General features: G+C 44.2%; 2 protein-coding genes across 8 annotated transcripts; one reads left to right on the top strand and one right to left on the bottom strand.

Moving 5' to 3' along the window:
- Nucleotides 1-205: 205 nt before the first annotated feature.
- Nucleotides 206-13,374, bottom strand: SUGP2 (SURP and G-patch domain containing 2). 7 transcript variants are annotated; one of them, XM_072357710.1, is made up of 11 exons: nt 13,170-13,374; nt 12,873-12,992; nt 10,689-12,320; nt 10,118-10,235; nt 8,967-9,472; nt 8,669-8,780; nt 7,577-8,091; nt 6,637-6,701; nt 6,231-6,367; nt 3,507-3,627; nt 206-521 (listed from the first exon to the last, which is right to left on the bottom strand). In XM_072357710.1, exons 1-10 carry the CDS (start codon nt 13,372-13,374, stop codon nt 3,507-3,509), a joined length of 3,531 nt encoding a protein of 1,176 aa, XP_072213811.1. In that variant the 3' UTR covers nt 206-521. The 7 variants fall into 7 exon arrangements, 6 of the variants coding, with proteins under 6 accessions (XP_072213811.1, XP_072213810.1, XP_072213812.1 ...); XM_072357709.1 differs by having other exon boundaries at nt 206-2,571; XM_072357711.1 differs by lacking the exon at nt 206-521 and adding an exon at nt 2,141-2,232.
- ARMC6 (armadillo repeat containing 6) lies at nt 13,252-18,489 on the top strand. Its single transcript, XM_072357715.1, has 7 exons — nt 13,252-13,539; nt 13,869-13,951; nt 14,224-14,794; nt 15,293-15,438; nt 15,982-16,113; nt 16,683-16,820; nt 17,414-18,489. Exons 1-7 carry the CDS (start codon nt 13,419-13,421, stop codon nt 17,624-17,626), a joined length of 1,404 nt encoding a protein of 467 aa, XP_072213816.1. The 5' UTR covers nt 13,252-13,418; the 3' UTR covers nt 17,627-18,489.
- The last annotated feature ends 366 nt before the right edge of the window (nt 18,490-18,855 follow it).

Consider the following 18,855-nt stretch of genomic DNA (forward strand, 5'->3'; position numbering starts at 1 on the left):
AATTAACTAAGAAATGATGTAGTGGTTGTTCTCAACAGAAGCTTTTAGCAGCACAGACACGGAGGGCCCTTCCTTCCCTCACACACTAAAATCCAGCTTGACATTAATATAACACTGCGTAATCTCAGCTCCACTTGTTAGTGCCAAAAAACGATGCGTATCTCTTACAAACGGCCAAACTCACAAGCAAAACATTTAAACCATATAGTGTTTAGTTCTACATTTATTGCAGATATTAAAAGATTAACAATGCTAACAGTTTTACTTACACTGAAAGGAAAACGTCAGTTACCCAATAACATAAGCAGCTAAATGTTACTAGCTAAATGCTACTGCCAATTTGCATGGAACAGAAAGTAGCAAATTGCAGGATTAATGGCAAAACAAAACAAAAACGAACAACCAAAAACCAAACCAACAACAACAACAAACTAAAACCAACCAAAAGACAGCAGACACACCACTGAAGTTAGTTAAAATGTTCACTGAAGCTTGCAGTCTTCATGGAAGAGAGCCTGGAACTAAAATAACAGAAAAGAAGCTAGTAAGCTTTCAACAAGGCAATGTATCCGCATAACAAACGTTTCATATGTACATGTTTAAAATTTCTAATCAGAGCTGCCTGCAAAAGCAGGTCAAAATAAAAGGAAATCCCTTTTGCAAAAGGAACGTAAGGTCATCTCTTGGTAACACAAGATAAAAGTGGCAAATAGAAACTCACGTGAGAGCAACACTGGAATCTCAGCACCAATACTGCTCTGTTGATGTCTTGTCCAAATATAAAGTTTGGCACAAGAAAGATAGACCATACTATGACTACAGCCATCCAGAGTAGATTAGTGTTCACTTTCAGTTTCAAGCCAGCGTTACACTCTAAATTGAACTGCAATCAGAAAGGAAGGTACCATTTTCCAATCTGGATACCAAGAGTTTTCCCAGATTGGGCAAGTAGGTGTTTTAGCAAAGGCACCCCAGATAGGGCTGTGCCTCAGGTTAAATCAGAGCAGCACAGAACGCTGATATAGGGTGAGAGACCGGATCTCAACCCGGTATGAAACAACACTGCCTTGTGCCTGTCTGCAAGTAGTGCAACATATAATCAAGAATGCTGGCAAAACGTGTTAAAGAAGAGGTTAACTGGAAGTCTGCAAGGAAATAAAAACTGTGAACAGATAAACTGGCAGCTTCATCAATGGAACTAAAAGAAAAACTAATCCTTTTTGAGAAGCCAACAATATTATCCCATACTGTTACTGTAAGACAGACAGCGATTGATAACTCTCCTTTTCGACAGGCTTGAGTTTTACAACACATAACTGCTAACCAGACACAGAAGAGAGGCAGTGAAGAATACACCCAGCTGGGAACTCAACAGGAACCACCAAACACCATCACTGATGACCTTTAGAGTAGGTACAAAACATGTATGGATTTAAAGCATCCCCAAGTAAAGGAAAGCCTACAGGAAATCTCTAGACCATCAAATGTCTTTAATCAAATGTTAATTTAATCAAAAGATAAGCTTATTTGTATTTAAGGTCTTCACACTCCGGCTTCTTGTTAACATAAAGGCGAAGACAGATGATGTCCATGGAAAAATAGAACTAGCAGCGTGGCATTTTTCTACACCTGCCATTGTGGTTTTATTTAGTGATCAGTGTGCTTCAAAGCAACTAAAACAGTGACGAGAAAATTACACCAAAACACGACACTGTTTCTTTTAGTTTCACAAACCCATTCCATAAAGAAAAAAAACTTGCATTGGTGATGGTTGTTACAGGCCAGAAAAAGTTTGTTGCTACAGAACGAAAACAAACACGCTCCCTTTCAACCAGCAGGGTTTTTAATGGAGAGAATATAATGTTCTCAAACAGCAGGCACAGGCAAGTTTGTAACTGAAGAGCACGTTTTCTTGTGTATTTGTCAGTTAGGAGCTTGAGGTGCTGCCACACTATGGTGGAGTGCACAAGCTCTTTGCTCTGTAAAGAAGCATGATGCAGGATGAAAACATCAGCAAGACAGCACTCACTCCTAATAAGCAAAGCATGCGTCAGCTCAAGATGAACTCTTTTTAAAGAGAACTTCAGTGAAGTAGGTTTGGGTACTGTAACATTCAAGTGAAGACTTTTAACTAATTTTAGGAAGGTAAAGATGGAGAAGTATGCTAAAAAAGCACGTTACATTCTGCCACTTTCAGTCATCCAGTCACAGAGCTCTTGTTGATGTGCTTGTCTAAAAAAGATGAATGATCAGACTTTGAATGTTTATTTGTGGTAACACTGCTAAATCTTTCATGTCTTCAGAGCTGCTTCACCAAGAAGTTAGGAATTGCTTTTTGTTGAAGCAGAGGAGGTTAATCCAGTCTTCTCTCTCAGTAAATTCTGAAATAGTCCCTCAGAATTACAAGCTTTTTGTCTTATTTCATGGGGCTTTGGAATGAAAACTTCTGCAAAGCCAATACTTTAAATAGAAACAGAAATTACTCTCTAAACTGATGGTCTTACAAAACTGATGATCCACTTCCAGATGACTTTTGATTATTTGATTTCCAAGTATCTTCTTCAGTATTTTCTGCAAACACACAAATCACACCCGGTCATGGCTTAAACTTCCTTGAGAAGGAAAGATATTATTCAAGAATTTGTTGAGCAAGAGCTGCAAACTTGCATACAATCAAAAAGTACATATAAAATATGCACTGTTTGCTTGCTACAATGGAAAACCTCAGCAGCCAGTGTTTTCAAGGAAGACTTTTGCATTCTCAAACTCAAACGAACTTATTCATCCTGCACTTCAAGTATAGAATCCTATATAAAATAAGCAGGTGTGTACAGATTCTTCTTGAAACTGGTGTGTGGAGGAAAGGAAACTGCTTTATTCAGACTTGAGAAGCAGATGAGAAGATGAGCACAGCAACAAAACGTAGCAAACTGAACTGCCTGGTCATAAGTTTTTAATTTGAGAAGGTCCTTGGCTTCCAAAAGGAACAGAGCCAAAGCAGGTGAGTTGCAATGGCAACGTTGCTTTTTCTGTTGGTACTAAGCCACCTCATTGCAAAACAGGCAAATGTGGCCTAAGACAGGTGTAAACTGGCACTTCCAAGAACAAAAAACAGTTGTTTCTCCCTCAGAAGATGACAGCCAAGTTGTTAGCTTGCACAATTAAATACAAGACTAACTTTAATCTTGGAAAATAATAATATATAAGTGTTCAAATCCACTACTACAGTACAGAGTGTTCCTCATATTGGCACTCTCTGCCAATGACTTCCATACAGCAGCCTTTGTGTATCTGTTTTCTTTCTAATGAGCGAGTCTCTTATGTCACACCTAGAAAGTAAGATTTGGGGTAATTCAGCAGTTCAAGGTAGGTCTGGGTTTTCATGAAATGTTAAGAAGCCAGATATACTCATGGAAACAATGTTTTCTTGGTAAAAGAAGACTTTAAAAACCTGGTATTTTAATGTTTGCAGGAATTCACAAACCAGATTTGTCCATTGCACATACCTATTTACTTGCTCTTTTCTGCCTGTACATTTGTATCATTCTTTGACGGAAAACATCAAATGCATCTTCTTTATTTTCTTCCCCTGCAACACCCAAGCCCTCCCCTGCAGAGGTAGCACCCCTAGGGAGTAAAATGAATAGTTAGAATATACTGTTCCTGTTACATTTGACAACGTGCAAAAGAGATCTAAACAATACCTTCCAACAGACACAACCTAAGGGAAAAGTAACTCTGCTTTACTTAGGGGAGAAGGGGGAGCAGAGACTCCATACCTGACATTAACTGCAAAACAGTTCCCACCTCCCATTACACATGCAAACACCCACTAGAAGACACCACTCCTGTGATGCTGAGGGAACGGTGAAGACAGAGTTATCTAACAGATCAAATTCCTACACCAATTTTTACATTAACCACTTTACTCAGAGTAGATGAGATCTCCTGCTGAAAGGATGGCAAAAATTGCCTTGTTTCTTACATTTCCAACGTGACAGAAGTCAGAGACTTTGAAGAGTAACTAGGAAACACCACAGAACTCTGGATGAAAGATGAAATTTCTTACCAAGGGAACATAATGCTGCTTGCTTGACATTTCCAGTACCCAAAGCAAGCTAAGGTCTTGCAGGACAGACATCATAGACAAACCCAGAGCTCCTGACCTTTCAGGGAAAAATATAAGTTAACTTCCTTTTCTTCACCCAGAAAAGCCAACAGGAGCAGACAGGCCTCAACACTATCAAAACAGCATTCCACCCTGGAAGTGGATGGGAGCAGATGACCCACAAGAACGTGGAGGTACAAACAGTTAACAAAAAACTTCTTTCTCCAGCTTTATGCATAGAACACAGACATTACAAAGCTAAGATTAATGAAAATCCTGCCACAGGAATGATCCTCTGTACCTGTTTTATCCTCTGGGTTCATTGTATTACTATAACCTATTAAAGATTTCATTATATCAAGTTGGAAAAACTTTGACCCATGTCTGTAGCCATCATTTCCTCAAGGGGTCACCACTCAATTCAAATACCTTTCACAGCAACAAAAATATGAGCTGCTCTAACAGCCTTTCAAATAAAAGCCTTAAGTTTCTCCAATAAAAAAGAGCCCCAAGTTCCACTGTGTGACAACTGACGTAACTGAATGTACTTCCAGATCTAGAAGTCTTATATGTTGTTTGATATACACGCTACACTGGAATTGGAGTGTCTACCATTACTAATCCATCACCTTTTGCTAAGAGAAGATGAGACAGCATGTTGACTTATTTATAAGTCATGAAGAGTCGGTAGCTCTAAAAGGTGAGGCAAGAGTGAAGGCTACAGGTTAACCACATGGAACAAAAATCCAAACACTCTGCACTGTAACAAAAGCAACAGGAAAGTAAAACATTAAGTTGCACTGCTTTCACTCTTGCTGAGATAAATTTAAAGTATTTTCCAAAGGATGATTTTAACTGGAGAGGTGGTCACCATGAAAACAATCCATGATACAGACTTACCTCTACTTTACAGAGCAGATCAATGAGTTTTTGAAAGGAAAATAACCCTTCACTACTCTACATCACTTTAGGGGCGATAAAGTAATGGACTCAAACTGGCCAAACAGTATTTTCACATACTAAAAACATGGTTCTTAAAGATGGACAGAAACTTGTAGAATATGAGGACAATCAGATCAAATACAATTAAATAGACTATTATTAGCTGTGCAGCAAGACTTGTGCCAGGAGCTATGGAAATGAAAAGACTGACAATATATTTATTCCCAACAAGTTCTGAGGTTAAGAACCCAAGGTTCTGATACTTGTGAGCACAAGAGAGCTGGAGGACAGGTAAGCTGTTTTCTCACTGTCCAATTGCTGCAGATGAAAGATCAGTGGGGAAAAAAAAATACAGTAATAGCCACTGGACCACAGGGAACCATAACAAAAAGAGAAAGCAAATAACTGGAAGCATGTCACCAACTAAAATGACCAGCACTGTCAAAGGCATGAAGAGAAAATTAACCCACAAATTCATGTATGGACTAGAAAGCTTGGCATGTGGGCTCAGAGACAAATAAATTGATTCTGCCTCCTTATTCGGTCAGGGAGTTGATATCCACTCTTCAGCAGTATGCACGGGATACAGCAACTTTAAAAGACAAAGTGAGGATTCAAAAACAGAAGTATGTTTTGAAGGAAAAAGCACACTTACCTTCTGGCAGATGCACTTACCTCTTTCAGCATGCATTGGAATGGATCACATATTTACAGTGACAATAATTTTGTTGCCTAAACTGAGGGAGTACTGTGTATGATATTCCCAGAGTCTATTAATATCTTACATACCTCGCATGTTGGCAAGGAGATCCCCAAGATAGCAGGTTATTAAAAAAACAAAACTAACTAAATATACCAAACAAAAACATCTCCTGAATAATAGGGGAGCCCATGTATCTTTTGAAAGCGTCCACACACTGCAGCATTCACACTGCAACTTCAGTGATGTCAAAGTGCACAGCAAGGAACAGCCAACTTCCAGACCAGACTGTGCTCAGCTTGGCCAGAAAAACGCGTGAAGTCTCCACGCTCTACTTTGCTGAGGCCAAAGACCACATCAAGAAGGAAACAAAACACGAAACTGGTCACATCAAGGATGGTTAAAATAGAAATAGTTACTACTAGAATCCCAGCCTGTTCCACAGCTGCCAGATTGCTGCAGTTTGTTCCCATTACATACACTTTCACAGGCTCTCTGATTCCTTTCCCTCGTGTACCCAGGCCATGTCCTTCTTGCCAGCCCATCTTCTGAAGCATCTGGAAACCTACATTTCTGTTTGTCAGTTTCTTGTGTGAAAATTCTAAATCTTTTGGTTTCTGTGGAGAGAAAAAAAAACAAACAAAGCAGACAAACAAAGGTACTTCCTGAAAGCTTACCTAAGAGTAAGCACGTGTCTTGCTAGCTTACAAAAATAAAAGCAAATTAGCAAATATATTTCAGATTCTGAAACTGTTTCATTACATTAACACGCAGCTGATCAATAGTCTTTTATGATTAAAATGTTCAGTTGTCAGAGGCTGTCTCCTACAGACACAGCTGATTTTCAGATTCTCGGAATGAAATGCAAACCAGAAGAGCTCTTTACCTTCTTCTTCTTGGTCATGGGGCAGCCACGAGGCCTATCATAAGCAATTCTGACAGGTTCATGAACTGCAAGTCAAATCAAAGACAAGAATCAGCTGTAAAGAAAAGCACTTTTTACTTCAGAACTCAAAAAGCACACAATCAGTTGGGACTCCAACTCAATATCTTGGCCTAGGATCAGAACCAAGAAGTATCAGAATGAAACCAATCCAAACAGAAAGACAGTTCACACACACCCCACCTCGGTTACCAAAAAAGAATTAAGTGCACCCATATATTAAGTTTCATACACATATGCCAGCAACAATACATGGATAAATATATTAAGGACTTCAGATCTTTCACTGATGGACTTAATGAGGTTATTTTATATCATTCTTGTATCACAAGTGACAACACTCACCTATAAAAAAATCATTACACGGAGAAAAGACAGTTGTTAAAGGAGCCGTAAAGCACATATGATCAGTTTTAAGCTCCTTATCTCTCTATTCTCAGAATATCACGACCCCCCTCCATCACTGTGGCTGTACTGACGGAACGTGACAGGTCAACCCAAGTCTATACATATAAATATATGTAGAACAGTCAAAGTGTGCTTGGTGCTGTATTTCAGTCTGTCAAACCCATCATGTGTTGATGAACTGAAACCTCCAAAAATGATGACTGTGTTTTTTCTTTGAGCTGCAGAAGGAAGGCAGCCTTCACATATACTCTAAGGAGTGATGTTTGATGCAGCTAACCTCAATCTAGAAGCAAACTTTTCTATTGTGCCACAATACAAAAACTATTACACCACTGACCCCGTTTTGCCTTTGTCATCTAAAGTGAAAACTGTATTCACAGCAATGTAATTCTTCCAATGACAATCAGTAATAAAGTACAAACAATACACAAATTCCATACCCATCTGTTCCAAATGCCTTACAAATCACACTCACCTTTTGGTTCTTCTATGAGGCATATCCTTTTAGACGCAGGAATCATACCAACTTTCAGAGACTTGCTGCTGATTCTCTTGCGGGGAAATAGGGTTCCAGGAGCAGGAGCTGATGCCTGTGTTGACAGATTTGGTACAGCACCATCAGATGATGTAGCCAGCTGCGTTTCACCTGTTGAAATTTCCTCTCCTGTTTTGGAAATCATCTCTTCAGCCAGGTTTTCCACACTTCTACCTGCTGAGATATCATCATCTTCTCCCTCCTCAGCTTGCTCCGTTTCTTCCAAAGGTCGGGAAATGTCCTCCTCAAACTCAGTTTCCTCCTCATTGTCTTCCTCCTCTTCTTCTTCCTCTTCCTCCTCCTCCTCTGAAACATCCACATTTCTCTCTTCAGGTTTAGCATCTTCCCCAACATCAGTTGCTTCTTTCACGTCACTGAAGTTAATAGATGGACATAGCTCATAGACCTTCATGCGATAGAACTTGAAAGCAGAACTGTTTCGATCCTGTAGAAACCTGGACAAAAATTGCAGCGAAAATATTATCAGGAACGTTTTCTTACCTGGAAACAAGATGCTTCCAATAAATCCCTTATTAACTCAATGGTCATTCCAGGTATATTTTGCAGAATTGCATAATTCTTCTACACGTGCCAAATACAGCAGTCATTCTCCTTAACTCTTACAGAGTGCAGCTCCTAAACTGTGCTATAAAGAATTCAGTGCAATGATCTTCACTATAAAGATGTACAAACTAAGGCAAAAAGCTGCCACCAGATCACACAGAAGGGAAGCAGCAAACCCCAGAGAAGAACCCTCCAGCCTCCTCCAAGTTCCAGCATACAGAAATGGGTTTATTGATTCTGAGGCAGACAGAAGAGATCACAGGGCTCCACCATCGTTGGCCAAGTACAGCCAAAAGTGAAACACCTCTACTAATACACACTGGTGCCACTGGTGTGCAAAGCCTCATTTAAAAGAAAAGAAGAACCCAATTTAAAATACTTTGGCAGAACACTGTTTCAAGATGCAAGAAGGTAATTTAGGCTTTTGACTTTTATCTTTTGGTACAGATATAAGTACAGGTTACTCACCAAAGGTCTGGGTTATCCGCACTGTTGTCTATGCTGAACTGCTCAATTTCTGGTCCTACCTGAGCAACAAACTTGGCAAGCTTCTCTGCTGTCTCCATCGTTTTAGCATCCACTGCAGGAAACAGATCACTCATTACCCACAGCTTCATACAAAATCTGTATTGCTGGAAGGTCAGAACAGTTCAGAACTATCTACCGTAGCTGAACAAATACCATTAGCATTTCCAGCAGAACATTCTGCTAAATTACGTGGGAAAAGTATTTTGTATTTGAAATCTAATCTTGAATTGTCACTTACCATCAGGAAACTGACAGGGCAATGATGAGAAGAGTTCAGGCGGTGCCAGTACATCCTCTGAACCCACCCTTTCTTCCAATGGCAGAGCGACCTCAGAACTGGTGCCACATTGTGAGGATGAGGTATCAAGAGAAGCATCCTTCTCAGACGTGGTGGTTTCTGATACAGAAGGCTCTGATTGGACTGAACCTTGAAGATGCTTGTCTTGGTGTTTCAACACTGTCCCAGCTGAAAGCAAAGTCTGTGTCCCTATGGTCGCTCTCCTCACCTTCCTTCCTCGAATTCCACGTTGTGCAATAATTCCAATCCTTTTCCTTTTGAATAGCCTTCTCTTAATACTTGCGACTTTCCTGGCATACAACATGGCCCTGACTGATTCTGTTGCAGATTCTTCTAGAGTTCTGCCCTCACCACCTGCTTCCTTTCCTGACGATGTCTGTCTTTGCACCTCTGACAACTTCAGTCTGTAATATTTGTATTCTAGACTATCTTCATCAGACAAGAACCTAAATAAAAACCATATACATAAAACAAAAGCCTAAGCCAAAAGCACAACTCATCTCAAATTTTCAGATCAGAAACTTAGTAGCAATTGATCTTTTCTTTTTTCCAGAGTTACACATCAGCCACTAAGGCAACTCCATTTCTAAAGCAGTAAGGAAAGATAAAGTAGGCCAAGCAAATGAATGATGGAGGGCTTTGACATAAATCATTTGGCTAGGAATTATTCAGCCCTGCTGCAATTCACACAAGCAGAGATACTGCTTCATTAACAGTAAGTGCCTCACCTTTAACATTCCAACATTACTTGTTGAACACTGCAACCATAAGTCTGTTACACGACTATATATTAACTGCATTTACTAATTTCACCTTGCGTATGTAAATTGATTTGAATATCTCATATTTGGATCAGCACAGTAATTACTGACAGATCAGACAGAACGTGGTCCGCTAAAACAAAAGCAAGAGGACAATTCCCAGGGACACCAGGGAGGACAAGAGGCTGCAGAAACAGTCTAACTACATACACTATGGGCTTCAATCTTACATCCATCGAATGAAATATGGAATTTAATTAAATATATTCCAAACACCTTCAGGGGAGCAGAGCAAGGCAGTATTAGGGCATACTGTTCAAACACACCTACCAATATTCAGGACAGTTCTTTTGAGCATTTCTCTCTTTGGCAGACAAGGATCCTGAAACAATGCTATTCACGAGCTGTTCGATTGTTTCTACAATTCTCCGATCAGCTCGCTGCGGGACTGTAGGAAAAAATAGAATGCAGTCATATCAACAGCTTTAAAGACATGCCTGCAGCTGATAAAAACGTAATGGTAACATCTCTGACTTCTCCTCTATGTGAACACTTATCCCATAACAGCCAGTGACAGGTCTGGCCCCAGCCCCTCCATCCCCAAGGTGACAAGATGGTGGGTAGGGCAGCTGAGGTCATGAAGAGCAGAGCTGAAAACCCTTAGATGTGAAGCACACGCGTGTGGGAGCAGGGAGGAAGGAGATATGCTTTCACCTGCACAAGCAGGTAGAGAGCAGAAAGCAATAGCTACAGCAGACAGCATCACCTGCCTCAGCACTGCCTGTGGTTTACATGGAATTCCCACCGTTTGTGAACTAGTAAAGCTGTAGATACAACACAACATACTACTGACACGTAAAGAGATCTCATACTGCAAAGAATCTTGCAGCGATTCACTCACTTGTGTCAGGAGAAGGTTTTTTAAGCTGCACTGTGGACTCTGCTTCAGCTTTCTTCATCTGAATTGGATATCCACTTTTCTCCAACCAAGCCTTTAAGTTCTCAATGTATTCTCTTCCAAACAATGTCGAATCGTCGAAGTTTGGGAATAGTGTCGGTGCTGGAGCCATCTCCTGGAGCCCTACGGCTTCCAGTATTTTCTCTTGCCTGAAAACAGACGCCAAGGCAAAGGTCTGACCCAGAAGCGCTAAAGACTTACGACATAGAGAAACAGTGGTCTCAAAAGCACTCGCCATTTCTCTGGGGTTACCAAAACCGTTTGTCTTAATGCTTAATTCATAAGCATTGCAGGCCATAAGCAGAGGCGTAACACCCTTTAGCAGGCGGTCTTGTAGCCTCATGATATATTTATCAAAAGGTTTTATTATTTCAAAGAAGCAGTTCTTGGTTTTCACAGCACCTTTATCCAACAGCATGTTTAAAAACTCATTGTCCACCTTGGGAGTTTTCAAAGCAGCGTGTTGTAAACTCTTGATGGTGAAGAAACAATAATCTCTGTGTTCTGGCTTTAAGGAGCATTTGAACGAAGCAAGCATTTTTGCACATGTTTCTGTCTCCAGCTCAAAGAGAGCTCCGAAGAGACGGGAAAACTCCGCGTCGTTTTTTATTGTGTGAAATCCAGCCCATTTGATGATTTGTATTCCAAACGTCGAGAAAATGTCAGATTTATCCACAAGGTCAAAATTGAGATTCCTGAAAACATGTGCAGGCTTTGGGAGCCTCAGAATAGGTCTCGGGGTTGCTATAGCTGGCCTCTGATTGGGTTGTGGAGGCAGCTTCTGATTTGGATGCTGGATGGCCACCGGCCTCTGGTTCGGTCCATCAGCAGTCTCTGGCATCTGATCAGGTTGCACAGTTGGCTTCTGATCAGGGCCTGGCTGCAGTTTTTTAGTGTTCCATTTCTTTAAGGGGGGTTTGATGTCTCCTTTGAATAGTTTAGCTTTAACAGTGCCCCTCAAAATACGCTTTCCTCGCAGGGCTCTTCCCCTGCCAATGTTACCCCTCCGTATCGGGGGTCGGAATTCACTATCAGATTGAATTCCAAAGTCTACATCATACTCCTGATTTTCCACATTGCCATATTCATCTTCCATAAGTCCCGGTGATCTAAAATCACCTAAAATATCTGAAGAACCAAAATCACTTTCATGTGGTCCACTAGCTTCCCAAGAATCAGGATGTCCATAGTCCTGATCATGAGAAGCCAGGCCCCCGTACTCCCGATCCCGAGGCAGAGGGTGTCCATAATCCCGGCCATGAGAAGCCGGCCTCCCAAACTCCCGGTTACGAGATGCTGGGTGCCCATAATCCCTGTCCCGTGCAGCTGGGTGTCCGTACTCCCGATCATGAGATACTGGGTGGCCAAACTCCCGGTCACGAGATGCCGGGTGACCAAACTGGTCATGGTAGTAGTTAGCTTTCCTTATGAGAGGGCTCGCAGATCTATAAGAAGGTCCTGGATACTCATCTCTAGGGTTCTCAGTCCAGTCATCATGGTGCTGGGCATCGTCGTATCTTCCATCATCATGAAAGCTATCTTCGTATCTCGGCCTTGGGACTGGCCTTGGATGAGCTGCAATGACAGAAACAGAAACAGAAGCACTGAATGCCTAAGAAGGCCTATATGGATACATTACAAAGCCAGAAATGATGGAATTTCCTCTACAGAAGCCAGGAATCCCCATTCCAATACTTCAATCCCGAAGGCAAAAGATGCTTGGAGTCACCAAGTACTTCATTTTGTTTTACTTCTTTTAAGAGACGGCAACTTGAGCAGAAGAGATGCCACTCGAAAGCACTCTGCAAATGGAACCCACGCCATTTTCCCACACCTTTTAAACAGGAGCTTTAGGAGGATGCGTTTTTGTAGCCATTCACTGCAGCTTTCGCCATAAAAGCCGGACTTCATACAAAGCCTCCAAGGCTGCAAAGGCAGCCCCAGAGCCGGGGGTTCACACAGCCGGCCCGGCTCACTGAGCCCACGCAGGATTCCTTTGTCTGAAATTGGCTTTTTAGCCGGAATTTCGCACTCCACGTCAAAATCAGCCCCCAGAACCGAGGCTGGATGTGGCAGCGCAGCAGAGCGGCTCGTCCAACCACCGCAGCCCAGCCCGGCTCTCGTTACCTTTGAAGTGATGCATCGCGTCCTGCAGAGCATCGCCCCGCTCCACGCGGAACCGCTTCACTTTATCCTGCACCACAGCATCGAACGTCTCCCGCGTGATCCTCCGCGAGGCCATCTTCCCTGCAGCCAAAAAACAACACAAAAGCGGAGCTCGACCCGGCGCCCTCCGCTCAGGGGCGACCCGACCCGAGTGGAATAACCACCTCCGAGCCGTCAGCGGGACAGGAGAAGGGGGACAGGAGAAGGAGGCCCGGCCCGCCCCGCGGCCCGCCCCGCCGCAGCCGGCCCTGCCCTCACCGAGGCGGCGCCCCGCCGCGCTGCCGCAGCCGCCCCGCCGCACGGGGAGATATCCCAGCAGCCCCCGCGGCACGCCGCGCTGCCTTCGCTCCCCGCCGTCCTTCCTCACGCGTGCGCCGCGCAGGCGCAGTGCGAGCCGAAGGTGCGGGCTGGGGGTGGGCGGGAGCGGGCCCGTTAACGGGAGCGGCCCGGTTGGTGTCTGCATTGAGTGCGGCCTTCCCTCAGCGCGGAGCCCTCCCGTGGGCCGCGATGGGCTCCAAACACATCACACAGGAAACGTTCGATGAGGCCGTGCAGGAAAACATCGCCGAGTTCGAGATGGAGCCGGAGGAGGCTGTGAGGGAGGCCGTGCAGCAGTTCGAGTCTCAAGGTATTGCGCCTTGCCTCAGGGTGGGGGCCGTCTGTGGAAGCCTTTGTCAGCTGGGGGCCAGGTGCTGTTGATGGTAACCTTATGGTGCAGCTATGGCTGTAAATCTGCTCGAAATTAAACTGCAAAAGGCAGGTTGATGAACGAGGATTTTCTCCTTCCCAATTGATGTTTATCTGGTGAATGTTCTTCTGGGGACAAACCTTGACACGTTTTCTGCACTTATCCATGCACCGTAATCAGCTTCTCTTTGCTCTCTGTGCTTAACTGCACACGTTTTGCTTAAGCTCCCGCTCTTAATGTTCTTCTCTTTGTGTTTATTTTCCTTGTAGGTGTTGATCTAAGCAACATTATCAAAGCTGTGCGCCAGCCGGCCTCTGAAAATGGTCAAAAGCAAAAGCATGAAGTTCTGCTGGTAGGACTGCAACTCTCTGCTGCCTTTTAGATGTGTGGGTTAACCACTCATTGAAGCTATAAGCTGAGAATCATGGAGTGTAACTTATTCCGTATGGAGTTCCTCCAAGGGTTTTAAGCAGGCAAAACGCTGCTCTTTGAGACAGCTATTACTTAGCTTTGTCCAACGAATTTAAATATTCAAATTTGCTGATCTATAACAATAACTGCAATAAACCGCCCTTGCTCCTACATAGTTCAGCTTGAAAAGTAAATCTCGTCTTCTTTTTTCAGACTTTAGATTCCCTTGGCAGATGTGTTGCTGACTCTGATCTCACTGAGATGGCTGAGCAGCTGGTGATCTTCACTGACCAGTGCAAAGAACAGCTGGCTTTCCGCTACCTGGCTGGGCAGAACGGTGCCTATCCTGTGGTATTCTCTGCCTGCCAGTTGGCTTCGGGAGACAGGAATTTAATGCTGAAAGCCTTTAATACTCTGTCTGCCATCTTGGATGGTCAACCAGACTTGCTTGACTCCGCCGGCCAGGATCTGCTGCTACAAACTCTGAATGAATATAAGGAGGATGCTGAAATGATGCTGGCTGGGATCCGATGCATCCGGCACGCCTGTCTGAAACACGAGCAGAATCGACAGGACTTTGTGAAGGGTGGAGTTCTGCCCCTGCTGACTGGAGCCATTGTCCTGCATGGAGACAGCGCTGACGTCGTCCGAACGGCTTCATCTGCTCTCAGGATCATGACGTTTGATGATGACATCCGCGTGCCCTTTGGTCATGCTCACGATCATGCCAAAATGATTGTGTTGGAAAACGATGGGTTAAGGGTTCTCATTGAAGCTGCAAAAGGTAAAATTCACCCGACGACTGTTGGTCCTAATTTTGAATCATCTGTGCTTTCTTATCCTAAAACTGTGCTCTGTAATGTGATGCTCTGCAGGGGTTGATTGGGAATTTGGTACTTAAGTGGTCTAACTCCTTTGAAGTGTGCCCCAAGAAAGAAATACATTGAATGCTCTAGAGGCTGTTGGCAGTACCAGGGTGACAGTTACAGAGCTGTCTGTCAGTCTGTCTAGGAAGTGCTTCACAGCCCAGTGCAGGACTACAGACACAATGTCATTGCTGAGGTGCTGTATTGCTGCCTATATTCCTTCTATTCTAGATAGAGAGCAAGCAGAATGCCATCTGTGATCATCTGTTGTAAGATCTAAGTGGGAATTAACTCCTTCCTGGGGTGGCGTGTTGTTTTCAGTTTGTTTGTTCTTTAAATGCAGAAAAGTACAACCACCTTGAATCTGCTAGCAGGCTTCCTGGCTCACACTTCTTGCATTCATCTCTCCTTTACAGCATTCACAGATAACTGCAGTGTTCTCAGTGAACTGTGTGCCACCCTTTCTCGCCTCTCTGTCAGGAATGAATTCTGCCAAGAAATTGTGGACCTTGGGGGCTTAAATTTTATGGTCTCTCTCCTGGCTGACAGCATTGATCATCCAGTGAGTAATATAGAATGTACCTGGGGGACTGAAAATAATGCAGCGGGTCTGATGTTTCAAATCCTTGCTTAGAGTGAGCCTTAATGCATAATTTTAGGCCCAGTTAGTGTTGAAACTCAAGTGTTGATCCCATTTAGCTCTATTTAAAACTTCACGTGCAACTTTGTTCTGTATGTGCTCTGTCACTTGATGATGATGTAATTGAACCTCATGCTTCTGGTTATTTTTTCTGTCCTCCCCAGTCCACAAGCAAAGTTCTGCTTGGTCCCAGAAAAGCTGAGCTTCTGGCTTTCTACCATTCAGCTAGAAGAGGTTCAAGAGGATTGGTTGGTTCCTTTAATGCCTTTGGTAACCTCTGCCAAACTAACAAGTTCCTTGTTATCCTGCCTAGCAAGAAAGCATACCAGATATCTGAACTGCTGGGGAGTTTGTAGCCGGGGATTAAAACTGTGTGGAGTTGCTGCGGGATGTTGTGGGTGACTCAAAACACTGCAATGTTTTTCCTGCTGCTTTCTAAGCTGTTCTTTTCCTTGTTGAATGCAGGATGTGGTGAAGCAGGTACTGAGTGCCATCCGAGCGATTGCAGGTAATGATGATGTGAAAGATGCCATAGTTACTGCTGGTGGAACTGACCTTATTGTGCTTGCTATAAGCCATCACCTTGCCAACCCTCAGGTATGCAGCTAATCGCTTGATGGTGGTGTCCCACAGAGGCTGGGAGCTGAGAGCTTTGGGCTGTGTAATGCAGGGCTCTTGTCATTACAGATAGGAGCGATCCACAGCTTTGCTCTGACTTGTGGTCAACAGCTTATACTGAGAGCAGATATGTGTGTTAGATGATCGCACTTACATTTATAACCTGAATGATGCACTGAACCTTTAACATACCTGTGATATGGAGTGGGTCAGTGCATGCTTTGGCATGTATTTGTGTAAATGCAAAGGAATGCTCATATCTACTATGTTTTTTTCTTGTCCATTAATCAGACTGGTACTAGATACAGTGTTTTATACCCCTGGGGCTGCAGTTCAGCCCATGCTGAAGTTGCACTGTTATAAATTACCATATGAAACTTGCTTTACATGTCAGAGAAGCACAGTGTTTCAGGAAGAAACTAAAGATTGCTATTGCTAATATTATTATTTATTAAAGAAGTCCCCAAACAGGAAAACAGAACTCTTTGAAATGTTCTTTTGTTAAAGCAGCATTTATAACCAGTGAGTCTTTGCTCTTTGTCTTGTAGATCTGTGAACAAGGTTGTGCAGCGCTGTGCATGTTAGCTTTACGCAAGCCTGAGAACTGTAATGTCATCATGGAAGGTGGAGGAGCACTGGCAGCCCTTCAGGCTATGAAAGCACACCCACGAGAAGTGGCTGTACAGGTATTCGCCTCTTGATTGGTGTTGTTTGTGTTTACTGCTTCGTTTGTCCTTTACTTGACAACTACTACCGAATTCTGAGTATATTAGGAGATAGGGGGTCCTGCATTTAATGATACAACTGTACCTGCCATCCTGATGTGATCAGAGCAAAACTTAGTTGGAGTTTCAAATCCACATCGGTTAAGGTTCAGGTGGCTGTGGAATGCCGTGCTTCAGTTGAAGGCATTACTTCTGTTCCCCCCCAAAAGAGGAGGATATGGGAGGCTTTCTCAGTGCCAGCCTGTAGGGAATACTGTGAAAGAGCAGCTCAAGCTCCTGCAGCAACATGACAGGAAAGAGCATGCATGGGGGGGTGGAAAGGTGGGTCCATTGTCAAAGCAGCATTGTATCTCAGTAGTATTTTAGAAGTACTTGATATTGGCTGGGTGCTGTTGGAATGTCAGCAAATGTGGTCCTTTATAAACTTCCATTGTAAAACAGCAACCGTGCTTTGTCTATGAGTTTTATTCTTCTAGAAAATAGTTTGCTGCTCTCTGTAGCATCTCACATTTCCTTGCCTAGATGCTAATCTCTCCCATTTACCTCTCTCTTAGAAACAAGCTTGCATGCTGATCCGCAACCTGGTTTCCCGGAGCCGGGACTATTCTCAGCCCATCTTAGAGATGGGAGCTGAGGATCTAATAACAGAAGCTCGTGCAACGCACAAGGACTGCGATGATGTGGCCAAAGCTGCACTGCGAGACCTTGGCTGCAAAGTGGAGCTCAGAGAGCTGTGGACAGGCCAGAAGGGGAGCCTGGCACAGTGAATCATCCATCTCCTGAGCAACAGAGCTTAAAGGCATCTATGGACGTGAAGTCTAAGGGGGTAAACAAAGTGGCATGGATTCATTTGCAAATACAACTGGACTGGAATATCTGAAGCAAATGCCTGGCTTGTGAAGCTGCAATGAAGCTTTGGGGGGGGGAGATGCAGCTGGAATGGCTTTACGCATTCACAGGCTGCCAATCAGTTCTGTATAGTAATCATTCCTTGAATCATTTGATGCCTGAAGATGATCTGCTTCCCCTCCCACATTATTTGTGTTACTTGTGTACAGGAGAGAGCTGTTCCCACGCGCTCTGCAATAAGAGCAGAGGAGGATGTTGATGTCTACCACAGCAGCTTGCTCTGGTTGTTTGGTCTGCCCTGTGCCGATGGAAGCTCTCAGCCTGCATCCTGGTAATGGGATGGATGAGGAAGAAGCCCATAATTTGTGAATGTGTTCTGTCCTATTGTGCTGTTCTTCTACTAACTTATTTTATTGCTGACCATATTCTGTGTTGCTTCTTTGTTTGGGCATTTTCAGCCAAGCATTCGAACTAAATCAAGTGAGGATTCTGAACAGCACGGCCCAAAACAACATGCTTGCTAACCCTGCCTTTGTATGAGATGCCTCTTGGCTCTTCCCTGTCCCTGCTGTGGAAAGTGTGATGTGTCTGTGCATTCTCTGCCCCAATCCTCTAGTGAAGGGACCCCGCTGTTATGGGGCAGAGCAATAGGAAGAGCTGCAGAGGAGACCCCGAGTGCCTCATGCTGGGGACTGACAGTGCTGAGCAGCACCTCACCCAGCCCCACACGGGGCTCACTGTGGGCTGGGGTGTGGAGTTATATAGAGACAGGAAGGCTGGCTTTGGTTTTCCGTCTATTTTAACCCCGATTGGGGCACCGGGAAGGGACAGATCGGGGTGAAAGGGCTGTGGGGCAAAGCCCGACGGGGCCACGGCTGCGTGGCGTGCCGCCATGGGCACACGTGGGCCGGGAATGGGCCGGGTTCGGGCTGCTGCACCCAGGGACGGGCTGGATGCCCCAGGGGTCGCTACAACCGAGCGTGACCCGCGGCGCTGCCACGTGCGACACGTGTGGGGGCTGCGCACAGCAGCGCCGTGCGGGACGCGGCTCACGGCTGTCGCACGACACGCGTGGACACGGCGCGAACTGCGCGCGTCCTGCGCGGGATCTGCGCCTTTCATCCCCGCGCAGCGCCGGGCGCACCCC

This window comes from Excalfactoria chinensis, chromosome 26 (assembly GCF_039878825.1).
Source record: "Excalfactoria chinensis isolate bCotChi1 chromosome 26, bCotChi1.hap2, whole genome shotgun sequence".
Classification (NCBI taxonomy): domain Eukaryota; kingdom Metazoa; phylum Chordata; class Aves; order Galliformes; family Phasianidae; genus Excalfactoria; species Excalfactoria chinensis.